Source organism: Colletotrichum abscissum (assembly GCF_030869225.1).
Source record: "Colletotrichum abscissum strain IMI 504890 chromosome Unknown Scaffold_42.1, whole genome shotgun sequence".
NCBI classification, from domain to species: Eukaryota; Fungi; Ascomycota; class Sordariomycetes; order Glomerellales; family Glomerellaceae; genus Colletotrichum; species Colletotrichum abscissum.
The window spans coordinates 180,851-193,475 of NW_026850343.1; the positions used below are offsets into that span (position 1 = coordinate 180,851).

Genomic DNA, 12,625 nt, shown 5'->3' on the forward strand with positions numbered 1-12,625 from the left:
TTTTAAAATTAGTATACTAAAGGGCTATTTTAAAATAGGGTAAGTACTAAATCTCTTATTCCTTAAGAGCCTCTTTTTTAAGCTTTTTAAAAACTAAGTATACGTTAAATAGGCCTAGAATAGTAAAAAGAACTATATTTATTACGGGGGGTACTTTTACTTTTTAATATTCTTTTTTATTTCTTATTACCTTTTTAAAAAGAGCTAACCTTACGTTTTTTAAACCCTAAAATAATATTAAATATAAACTCCTAAAATAATAAATATATAATATACCCTTTTTAAAAAGCTTATTATCTAAACTAATCTTATTTTTATTTTTAAATTCCGAGGGGGGGATAAGTAAAAGCCTATTAGAACTCTTATTATTACTATTTATTTTATTATTACCCTTATTATAGCTATTAAAAAGAGCCTCGAACTTAATAAAATCCTTAGTATTTTAATTAGTAATTTTAATATCTTTTTAGTTAAAAAAAGAGAGCTCGGTAGCTAAGCTTTAATAAGTAAATAAAAAGTTATAAAAAAGAGAAACGACTTAAAGAGGCTCGTTAATATTATTACCTATCTAAACTCTTAATAAACTATATAATATATATATAAAAAGTATTATAAAAATTATATAAAACTTATTATTATTTCTAAATATATTAAATATTTATATTTAAAATAAAATTAATAAACGATTTAATAATATAAGCGCGCGTGCGTAATAAACGGGGGTACTTATAGTAATTATAAAAAGTTAAAAAAAAGAAAAAAAATAATAGCTAGGTAACGTTATAAGAATTTAGATATATATAAAATAGCTAAGTAGCCTCGCCCTTAGTAATTTATATATTAAAAGTAATATAATACGTACTATTCTAAGTTAAGATTTTATTTACTTTAAATAAAAAGATATATTTATAATAAACGTAGTTTAAAAAACGTATATCCCTTATACTTATTTTTTTTTATTTATATTTAATTAAATTAGGCCTTTATAAAGGTATTTAAAGATTCTATTTTAGGTATAATAGCTCCTTAGTAATAGTAATTAGGGGGTATATTACGTAATAGGGATAGTAATTATACTTTATAAAGTACCTGTTACGTACTAAATTACGTATTTATCTTAAATATCGTATATATAGACCTTTTCTTTTTATCTATTTCTACTTTAATAGTTAAGCTACTTTTACTATACTCCGTATACCCATTGCTGCGTGCCATAACTCGTGATACGATGCATGCTGCTATATGACTGGTGCTGATATTATCGTTGATGGAGGGTATACCCTGACATGAAAAGACACACTAATGAGTACATCTTGAACCTTTGGTCTCTTTACCCTGCCCGAAACAAGCCGCTAGTCTCATATTGCTTGGTGCTTTTCTCCAGATAAAACCGCATTTTCGCTGGTCTCAGTGACCTCATTCCCGTGGGCAACCCGCTGAACATGTGCTTCCTGTCTATCGACGTATTTCTTGGGTCTTTTACTGGCAATCGCGTCCTTATCGCCAATAACGAAGAGAGGAGGGTTGTTGCGATAGTACTCGTCGAGGTCTTCGAGTGTTCGGTTTGCTAGCTTGCGTGTTAGACGAATTTTGATCGAGGTACCTGCATGCTTGGATTTGGATTTGGCCTTTACCTGTCTCAGGATAAAAGAGGTAGATGACAGGCAGAAACGCAGCGTTTAGGACTGTAAACACGATCCAAAACTTCCATCCCAAATCTTGGATTCCGATTGGTGTGATTTGGACAATCACATAGTTCGTCATCCTGAATAATGTCAGCTGATTCAAAACAGAACGATCAAAGACTTGATGTACCAATTGGTGGCTGTAGCCACTGCAGCACCTTTTGTTCGCATGGCGATCGAGTTGATCTCTGTAGGGTAAAGCCAGGGAACACCCAACATTCCCAGGCCGAAGGCCATGAAGTAGAGAAAGAAGAAGACAATGGATCCCTCTGATGCTCTACGGTTTCCTCCCGGGCCACCATACCTGAGAAGAATCGTGATGACGAGAAATGCTAAGCCTTGACCGGCAGTAGATAAAAGCATCAGTCCACGCCGCCCCCATCTCTCGACTAGGGTGACGGAGACACATGAGAAGATCAGATAAGTCAGTGAATTGACAGCGGTTAGAAGACGCGCCAGCTCGTTTGATAGGCCTACGGCAGAGATCAAAACGGCCGGCATGTAATAACTCATGATGTTGATACCTGCATGAAACGATATGTCAGAGGCACTTGGCGCCATCCCTTCCAGAACCAAGATCCATCTTACCTTCAAATTGCTGCATAAATTGCGTGCCAGCCCCTAAAATGATTCTGCGCAGTGGTTTGGTCGCACCAGGATCAGGCCGTAGCAGATCTCTCCACCGGATATGATGTTCTCTTTCGTAGTCGATACTGAATCGTATCTCTTCCTTCTGCGAAATAACGAACGCATCGTCTTCTGGTTTCGCCTCGAGACAGGCAAGAATCTGTGTGGCCTCTTTCTGCCGCCCATGTGACATAAGCCACCGGGGCGACTCGGGCAGCCATGGAACGGTGGCGAATAGCGCGATGATGAAGACGAATTGGAAGGCGAGAGGGAACCTCCACGCGACAGCACCGCCTGCGTATGACAACCCAAAGTTGATCCAGTTGCAGAGGGAGAACCCGACAATGTTCATCATCATCTCAAACATGACTAGCTTCCCACGCCAGTGAGCGGGAGCTGTCTCTGTTTGCCAAATCGGGGCGGTAGCCGTGTTAACTCCGTTGCCGATTCTGTTGTGTAGACATGAGCATGATTTTGCCTCGTCATGGAACGAGCAAGGGCATTGGCTGATACTCACCCTAGCACAATGCGCCCAACAAACATCTGGGCCAAGCTATAAGACGATGCCATCAAGATGGCGCCGATGCTCATGATCGCGGTACCGATGAGGATGGACTTCGTTCGACCCAGTGATTCCCCAATTGTGAATGCCAAAATCGCTCCGACGAAACAGCCAATGTCGTATATTGCTGTGATTGTAGATAGCATACGGGTCTTCTCCGGGCCGACGAGGTCATGGAGCTCGAGAAAATCGTCGGTCACAATGACACCGCTGAAGACTTTGCTCGTGTTAGCATACGGCTCAGACCTTAGGAAAATCGCTTACCTGCTTGGTCATAGCCGAACATGAGCATGTCTACACTGCATGCAAATGTAATCCAGTAAGTAAGCCATTTCCCCTTGAGCCCAGAATATGGCGCTTTGGCTACAGCGGTGGCCATCTTCGTTGCATGTGAAGTGGTTGTCCAGGGGCTAGTGAGATCTCGTATCAAATCCGTTCGTGGTCAATACACAGGTATCCAAGTCTCCCAGCAAGTTTGATATGAATTGGAATTTATTGAAGGTGCATCCAGGTATTAGAACTGATCCTCGGATTACATGACCCGGGGGAACGGCTGACAAGGGTGTAAGATGTGGTCCGATTTTCTCCCCGTGGGGTTACGAGATCTGCGTTACTGGGAGTCTAGAGTAACTGTATGCCCAGGTGTATATGATATCCTATTGGCACCGGTTAAATGGGGTTGGGAAGATCGGGGTAATCATTTCCTGGTCCCCAGATTCACTCGATTATGATCAAGATGATTCCATCTGTTTTCCACATTCGATCACTCTCCCCATAATCATTCAAACTTGGCGTAATGAACGAGGTCGAAGGTTTTCAAGAGGAGATGGAAAACAAAAGTTTTTCCACTCAAGACTGAAGGTAAAGTTGAGCCATCTGAGGTGCCGAGAGCTGATGCGCGACAGCGATCATGCACTGGAGGCCGAAATTGTTTGTGGTCACTGTGCCAAGGAAGAGGGGTATTGCATCTCCTGACCACCATGCAGCCCACGGGTGCCATAAGAGTCCAGTGATGAAGGATTAATTTCGGATTATCTACTTTATGTCATGGGATTCTCACTTCTACAAGCTTCGATCGCAGCCTCAAGGATCTTGATGCAAGGCCCCGGTCGTGCTGCAGTCCCTCTGACCAGTCCTCTTCTAAGTTACCGTATCTGTTGGTATCCCTATTACAGGGTAGTTGGTTCGAACCGTAGTTGACGAAGAGATCAATTGAACTATATGAATATCTGCGTAGTAGGTGTAAAAAGGAGGTTCCAACCGTAGGTTGGGCTGGCTACGATAATCGTAAATAGGGCCCCCAATTGGCCCCTGCGCAGTCGGCCGTATGCCGCGGTCGAATTGGACTTCCAATCCGACAGTATCACTGTGCTAACAGATGTTTCTTCATCCATCTAGGGTGGGCGTATGTACCTACTTCAAGGAGCATTAAACACTCTTTAAATGTAACGGAAAATACTCAGGATAAATGCTGCCATCTTCAGTAAAAGGTCGTTGAAAATCTGAGCTTTATCTTCTCTTAGCTTGACGTAAGGTAGTTAGAGTCAGGCATCACAAAAATGTCACTTGATCAAAGCTAACAGCCTTAGTTCATGTATACATTGTAAGTAGACAGGCAGAAAAGCAGGTACGTCGCCACTGTGAGTCGAATACCATCCAGAACTTAGAAATCACACGATTGGCAATTTCAGTGATACAGACCTCTTTAGCAGTCGGAAGAGTTGAAAGAAACGTTCCATTGAAACTACCTTGAGGTCAATAAAACTTTGTGTCATGCGCGCCATGTCCACAAACGCTGTTGGACTCCACCAACCTTACACGGCACACTAAGGTCCCAAAGCCAATTTTGAGTGAGGCCGCAACCTTTTGGATCTTAATTGCGAGAGTTTCTTCAAACGTGGGCAACCATCGTAGGCTGTGGACACACATATAGTCGAGAGCTCTACTGCCTAAAATTTGGAGAGTGCCAAATTCTTCCAAATCTCCATCTGTCTCAAAAGTCTCCCCCGCCTACAGGGATCAAAAGTCGATAAACCCCACCACCCACCCCCCTACCAAATTTGCATTAGAAATCATCTCTCATACCAGGCATAGATCCCGCACAAACCTCCGGCAATCCGGCAGCCACCAATGCATCAGATGCTGTCTCTCTTGTAGTGGATAAGAAAGATTCTCTATACTATTTAACTCTATCGATTTATATTACTAAAGGATTACCGCAGTATATATAGATATTATTTTGCCCTCGAATTCCGTAGTATCTAACTTTAACCCTTTTTTTACCTATTCTTTTTTTAATTTTACCCTCTCTTTTTTTAAACAATTATTAAAATTATAATATAATAATTTATTAATAAACTAATAATATTTTTTAAAAATAAATAACATATATTTATATATAAGTACTAAGACTTTTATTATTATAAACATAATAATAAATATATTAAAATATTACAAAAGGCTTTTTAATAAAGTTTTAATATTATTTAAAATAATAAACTTTAAATTATAAAGAGAAACTAAAATCTTATATTAATATAATCCTATTTATTTTATTAATATTAATAATAACTTTTTAATATAAAATATATTAATAATATTTTATAATTATATTATTATATCTTGTAAATTATATTTAATAATAATAAGGAGTTTAATAATTATTCTTTTATTTATTAAAGTTATTATTATAAAATTAGTTTAGTTATTAATATTTTAATAAGTATTTTAACTTAATTTAAAAGCTTTTATAATTCTTAAACAAAGGTTTTTAAAACACTTTTAATTAGATTTTCATTTATTATAAATAAAATTATTATAAATAAAACTATTATAAATAAAACTATTATAATCAAAATTATAATATTACGAACTTTAATAATAAATAGTTAATAATATAATTTTCTTTAAAACGAGCTTAAAAAAGTATTTTAATTTAAGTATTAAGTAAGTATTATATTATTTTATAAAAACTATATTCTTATATTTATAATTTCAAAAGAATTGACTTTCTTCGATAATAAGGTACTTAGAAAGATCCTCTAGCTTCAAACCTCCGCGAGCATTGCACAGGTTGTCTCACCAACCCAGACCAACCAAGCCACACTAATAGCGCCGAGCTTTTTAATCTCTGTCTTGTTGACACTCACTGGCGAGATATTGTCACTCAGTACCTATATCATTTCTGCGTCCTGCGTTAGAATGCGCTTTTGCTGGTGTACACGCTCTTTGAACGTCCCGATCTTGCCAAACAGGTCAAGTTATTTTCTTCCAGAGAAGTCCAATCTCAGGCAATGGAAATCCCAAAGTTCCGCCGTTCGAGAGGTCTTGAAAATTTCACGAACCATGCCTCTCTTGGCACCTATGCACTGAAGCCGGGGGTAGAATTCGGCACAAGGTTGTGGGGCATGCATTTCCTCCGAGGGACAGCTATGTGGCACCAGTGGTTGATGCTGCAAAAACCAGCCCTAGAAACAGTATCAGTATACCATTAACACCAACTACATTTTCCTGAGTACCCAGACATCGAGAGATTGATTTTTATGAGAATTCGGCGCAACATGGACATTCCCACGATGCTGATGTTCGGCAGCCCTTCATATGTCCCTCGACAAGTTTACCCGCATACAACCGCCTGCTACGGACCCTACGGGTGGCCTTTCGACGATAGTCGCAGCTTGCGTGATCTTGCAATCGATTGCATGTTCACACACTGTGGCGGCATGGAAGAAACACAGGATATTAGACACGGCCACATGGAATGGGTGGCGTGCCAAAACCTGAATGACTTTTGCGTCAGGCGTCTGAAAGACCTCGCACCCACACTCAAACCTCTACGCCTTGGTAGCAGCTCAGGAAAATACTGGGGCGACGCCGCCTGGGATTGTTCTACCGAAGGGAGCGACGAGAAGACGGACCCACGGGGATACCTTCATGAGCACGAGCTGCTCGAAGTTCGGAGACTCGAGTGCCGGAGTGAGCTACCTTATACAATGGTAATGACCTGGTATCATCGCACCCATCTTCCTTGCGATGCTTATGTCTTGGGGGTGGCTTCCGAGCCGTTTTATTAGTCTACGATGTACAAGGACTGCTAGAATGTATCAAAAGAGGAGAGCTTCCCCAGTTTCGTGCCTTACACATCATCACCAAAGTCAACGCGGTAGAAATGAGCCCTGAGGAACTGGTGATCAGACGACAACTAGAGGATTTGGGAGTGGAGCTCAAGTTTTATGGGCAAGACATACGACACGGTGTGGATTACGCGGTCCTAGAAGATGAAGGCTGGACAGTAAATGATAAGATTGGAGGTTCGCTTGACTTTCAATTCTCGTCTAAGGAAACATCGTCCTGAGGCTTTGAGCCCTGAGAGATCCCACGTTATCGAAGATATGCACTATTCGAGAACATAGTACGGTACTTTATTTGCTTTTAATAAGCAGGTATCTTCAGACCATCTCAATAAGTTCAAATTATCGTCAGATGGTGAATGAACATTCTAGGTGCCTAGGGATTTCATATGGCATCGCTCAGCCTGGCTCGGTAAATGTCACTGTTTCCGACCTCTTCTACATTGCTCTTCAGTCACTCCTTTTCCAGAAAACATTGCTCTAGAAAGCAGCAAGACCACCCAGAGCAAGCATGCCAAGGGTACCCATAGAAGCCAAAGCAGGAGCAGCACCAGCCTGAGAAGCAGTGGTAGCCGCGGCAGCCGTGCTGCTAGCGCCGGCAGTCGGTGTGGCGGTGATCGAGACAGAGGCAGTCGCGTTAGAAGCAGCGGTCGATGCAGAAGCGGCGGCAGATGACAGAGATGCGATGGCAGAAGAAATGACGGCGGAGGCGGAGGCGGAGGCAGAGTCGACGGGAGGAGCGGAGGCGCCGCCGGTGACCTCGCGGCAGAACTTGCCGGCGGCGGGGAGGAGCTGACCTGTTGTTGAGAGCAAGTATCAGTCATGGTGTTGAGGCTGTTGCCTGGAAGATTGAAGGCGTGGAGCCTGGTAGATGTGCAAAACAGAAAAGGACTAAAGTGAAGTTGACGTACCAATAGCAACGTCAGAGCCGCAGGCTTGAAGGACGCAGTTGACGCCGACGGTGTAGATGCTGCGGTAATTGTCCGCCTCGCAGATGCAGGCAGAGTCGTCAATGCTGCTGCACTTGGTGCCGTCCTTTACGGCCTTTGTGAGGCACTCGATGGAGCACTTGGGGACGACGTCTGTGAACTTTTGTTGGGCCACGGCAAGGCCGGCGGTAGCCAGGAGGACGTATGAGCACTTCATCTTGAGGATTGTGATGAGGTTTACGGCTTTTCAGACGACACAAGAGACAGACTTTTTGGTGATGCTAACCAAGGAATTAGGAGACGAGTGATAGGCGCGGGAAAGAGAAAGGAAATCTCATCACGTCTAGCTCTTGCCGGAGGTACATACGATGTTATATATGTACAAACACATAGGGCCTTCCAAGTCCATGGCTACCTTGGAGGGCAGGCCATGTTCCTGGACAATGTTAGAGTCAGGCTTCTGCATGTGGCGTCCGCCCGCGAGGTAGTTCGACCCTCCCTCACTCCATCACCAGCGTTATTAGAATAAGGCGTTCGTGTTGAGTGATCCGATGGTGCATCCAAAGCCAGGGTCGGTTAGATGGTCCGGCCAACTTGACAAGGGGTTGTACCTCTATGCATGGCAGCCATGCCAGATCAGGATGCTCGGTTAGAGCTCTCTCGCTTCATTCGGGTCGCGTTCAGGGCCTTTTTGACGGCGAGGTGGAGAGGGGGACGCTAGCTTGGCCGTTGGTGAGAAGTGTCATTGGCTGGAGGGGAGTGAAGAGATTGATAAAGGTTGCAGAGGAGGCGTGGGGTAGGGGACGAAGAAAGTTATCTGATCCATCAGATAAGATTGGATGGCGTCGGCGCTCTCGGTAGGCCTAGACAAGTTTTCAGCTTTGGCCCTGGTGTGCTCCAGCTACACCAGGTTAGTCCCAGTCCCTCATGGATTCCCCTGCCCTTGCTCGGTACGTGTTCCGATCAGTGAGCGCTTTTCCATCTCGTTGGTCATATCGACGATGTTGGTCCATGGTAGGCAAGGAACTTTTGCTCAGCCCGAGGATGAGCTCGGGAAGACATGTGAAGGGCTTTCAGCGTGGTCAATCGTGTGTGTTTCCGCTCCCTATAACTTAATGCAAAGCCACTATAGGTTGTACTTCGATTCGCAATGACTCAGGTTGATCAAGTGAAATCATTGCATTCTTTTTCTCTCGCTACATGATGGTCTATAGCCTGCGATAGTATCCAAACGGATGTGATTCTTGGGCAACTTGAAGTTCTCGTAACTGGAGAAAAAAAAGGCTAGTTCGGTCTTCGGCGATGAAAACATGCCAGCAAAGCGGAGAATCGACAGGGGTCGCGATGTGCGCCAGGTTCATGAGCTTGACGTGACGAGGTCCAGTAATAAAAATGTAGGCTCGGCCGATTTGCTCCAATTCGGACGACAGCACGTGGACGGTGGATGAATGGAAGCGCAAGGTATTACGGACAAACTTGGGCATACCATCAGCGAGAGTTGAACTTTTGGTTATTGGCTTGCACCTTCACGAGAGGTAGACACCTGTGCTGGCTGGTCTCCTGTCAAAGTCTCTGATTTATGATCAAGCTAGGGCGCTCTGAGGACCTTAGGAAGCAGTTGGTTGAAGAGTCCTTATATGATGAGAATTGGCCTTGAGCAAGCTGGGTTTAGCGAGCAACAGACGCGCAGGGGAGGGAATTGATTGAGAAGAATTCTTCCTTTAGAGAAATTCCAAAGGCATGGCTAGAGACGCACAATGTGGCTGAAATGTCAGGTAATCTGTGGCTGTGGCTTTGTGGCTAAGCTGTCATCAGCCACATGACGGAGTATCGTCCGGCCTTGCCTGATTCTTCCACTCCGGACGATTCCGTCCCGTTGAGCCGGCGATTGGTGCACCATTGCCGCGGTACGTACTCACCGAGTCCCGACGAGTGGCCGATAACGCAATCGTTTTAGAGCACACACCTTCGGCGGGCAACAGCAATTGACCAAATGGAAAGAACCTTGCCCTGCTGCTGCCCTGCGGGAAAGAGTCATCGCAGCGAGGGAAGCAGCAGAGAAGTGGGCCCGTCGTCACGTTGGCCCGCAGACCTGGAACCCCGCCAAAGCAAAACCTGCCCCTCCATGGCCGATTTTTAAACCCCGCGTCTTCCCCTTCTGATTGTTTTTGTGAAGTTATCGCAGACCGACGTTGCGATCGCAGCAACCCATACTTTGGACAATTCGCTAAACAAGTTGCTTGTTGCTATACACACATTCTCTCATTCTCTCGCACATTTCAATCCATACCGGACGCCATGGCTACGATTGATATCGTTCTCGGCGCCCAGTGGGGGTAAGCTGTCAAGATTCTCGCGGCCCAAATTTGCTCTACCTTTTGCTCTACACATACATGCGTCTTCTCACCTCACAATATCCCGCTTCTCTCCTTTGTCTATCTTGTGCTATTGCACACTGGTTACATTTCTCAATCTCCGGCCAGCAGAGTGATACATGACAGACAGGGACCTCAAGGGTGTACACGTATCGGCCGTGTATGCGTATGCTCTCGATGGATCGCGACACATCGACAAACATTCACCTCTGCTGCGCCATTGAAGACCTGCCGCAGAACTACGAACTAACATATCGCGCTCAAATAGTGACGAGGGTAAGGGAAAGCTGGTCGACGTGTAAGCTATGCCCATTGACGCCCCCGGGCCCCTCTTCTGACATCCGCGATATAGCCTCGGACAAGACGCGCAGATTTGCGCCAGAGCTCAGGTTGGGTTTTTGGTACCTTTTGGATAATCAATGGCATGCTGATGGCCCTAGGGCGGACACAATGGTAGGAGTCACTCCAACTCCCGAAGCCATCGCGACGTGTAGTATCTAACCCGACCTCCAACAGCCGGTCACACCGTCATCGTCGATGGCGTCAGCTATGACTTCCGTACGTGTTTATGTCCTCGCAACGCTCCTTTGACCCCCTTATGCTGATCATCACCATCTACAGACCTTCTTCCCTCTGGTCTCCTGCACCAAAAGTGCATCAGCCTCATCGGATCCGGCGCCGTCGTCCACGTCCCGACCTTTTTCAAGGAGATGGCCGATCTCGAGGCCAAGGGTCTGAAGAACATCCGCGAGCGCCTCTTGGTGTCCGACCGCTGCCACATCATCACCGACTGCCACATCCAGGTCGATGGGTTGGAGGAGCAGGAGCTTGGCGGCAACAGCATCGGCACCACCAAGCGCGGTATTGGCCCGACCTACAGCACCATGGCTGCCCGCAACGGTATCACCATCAGCGAGATGTTTGACGAGGAGCTCTTTGAGCACAAGCTTCGCCAGCTCGCTCAGGGTTTCAAGAAGCGCTTCGGCGACCTTCTTGTCTACGACGTTGAGGACGAGATCAAGCGCTTCAAGCAGTACAGAGAGGACCTCCGCGTAAGTTTCCTTGCGACGTTGAAATGCCGTATTGGTGACTAACATGCCTCCATAGACCTTTGTTGTCGATGCTGTCCCCATCATCGCCGACGCTCAGAGGAACGGGAACAAGATCCTCGTTGAGGGTGCTCAAGCTGTCATGCTTGACTTGAGTACGTGAATACTATAGCATATTGATTATGGATGCCTTGCTAATCTTGATAGACTTCGGTACTTACCCCTACGTTACATCATCCAACACTGGCCTCGGCGGTGTCTTCACTGGTGTAAGTTGAAGTCATCCTTAAATGAACAGACCAGTGCCCTGACATGTCACTAGCTCGGCCTCAACCCCAGAAAGATCAACAACGTCGTCGGTGTCGTCAAGTCCTACACCACCCGTGTCGGTGGCGGCGGTTTCCCCACGGAACTGCTCAACGAGACGGGCGAGAAGCTCCAGAAGATTGGCCACGAAATCGGTGTTTCCACCGGCCGCTCTCGCCGCTGCGGCTGGCTCGACCTGGTCGTCATCAAGTACTCGCACGACCTGAACCACTACACCGCTCTCAACCTTACCAAGCTCGACATCCTCGATACCTTCCCCACCATCAAGGTCGCCGTCGGCTACAAGAACAAGCACACCGGCGAGGAGTTCCCCTCCTTTCCTGCCAACATCAGGGCCCTTGATGACGCTGAGGTCGTGTACGAGGAGCTCGAGGGCTGGAACACGCCCACGACGGGCGCCAAGACGTACTATGACCTGCCCAAGCAGGCTCGCGCGTACGTTGAGTTCATTGAGAAGTTTGTTGGTGTCAAGGTTGTCTGGATCGGCACTGGCCCCAAGAGAGAGGACCTTATCTTCCGTGGATACTAGATCCAGGTGTCCCCGTGCTTTGGGAGGAAAATGAACCCAGAGGGGTTACGACATAAAGATGAGACGTTGAGTCTCTCCATGGAATTATTGATAGAAGTTCCATTTGCACCTGAAAACAATAGATCGCACACAAGACCACAATTTTCGAGACTAGCATCTACAACAAGCTTTTGCCGCTCTTACAGTGTCACATATGATATATTGGCAGCAGTGTGTAAAGCACCGGCAGATTATCCGTAACGCCCCAGTAAGAGGGGCAATGAATTGGGACAATGACTCACATTTCGCTCAACCACACCGGCCAAATCCCAATGTCATCACCACAATCTTTTCCCAGCGGGGCCGAGGAAATTCGTAATATCGACCCCAATTACACGGTTTACCCCCGACATCGGGAGGGGCTGAGGCATTT

The 12,625-nt window shown here is 45.4% G+C and overlaps 4 protein-coding genes across 4 annotated transcripts; 2 read left to right on the forward strand and 2 right to left on the reverse strand.

Moving 5' to 3' along the window:
* Positions 1–1,358: 1,358 nt before the first annotated feature.
* CABS01_13056 (uncharacterized protein) lies at positions 1,359–3,253 on the reverse strand (the record flags this gene model as incomplete). The annotated part of the gene is made up of 6 exons (XM_060546403.1): positions 1,359–1,567; positions 1,635–1,765; positions 1,816–2,209; positions 2,274–2,761; positions 2,830–3,091; positions 3,139–3,253. 6 exons carry the CDS (start codon positions 3,251–3,253, stop codon positions 1,359–1,361), a joined length of 1,599 nt encoding a protein of 532 aa, XP_060395301.1.
* A 3,612-nt stretch (positions 3,254–6,865) lies between these two features.
* On the forward strand, positions 6,866–7,228 carry CABS01_13057 (uncharacterized protein; the record flags this gene model as incomplete). Its single annotated transcript, XM_060546404.1, has 1 exon — positions 6,866–7,228. A coding segment is annotated over one exon (363 nt), but the record flags the coding sequence as incomplete, so codon positions are not given.
* Positions 7,229–7,484: 256 nt separating this feature from the next.
* Positions 7,485–8,150, reverse strand: CABS01_13058 (uncharacterized protein; the record flags this gene model as incomplete). The annotated part of the gene is made up of 2 exons (XM_060546405.1): positions 7,485–7,801; positions 7,916–8,150. The coding sequence occupies 2 exons, from the start codon at positions 8,148–8,150 to the stop codon at positions 7,485–7,487; spliced, it is 552 nt and encodes a 183-aa protein (XP_060395303.1).
* A 2,081-nt stretch (positions 8,151–10,231) lies between these two features.
* On the forward strand, positions 10,232–12,213 carry CABS01_13059 (adenylosuccinate synthetase; the record flags this gene model as incomplete). The annotated part of the gene is made up of 9 exons (XM_060546406.1): positions 10,232–10,269; positions 10,577–10,606; positions 10,661–10,697; positions 10,749–10,761; positions 10,825–10,866; positions 10,930–11,360; positions 11,416–11,512; positions 11,565–11,626; positions 11,680–12,213. 9 exons carry the CDS (start codon positions 10,232–10,234, stop codon positions 12,211–12,213), a joined length of 1,284 nt encoding a protein of 427 aa, XP_060395304.1.
* Positions 12,214–12,625: the final 412 nt, after the last annotated feature.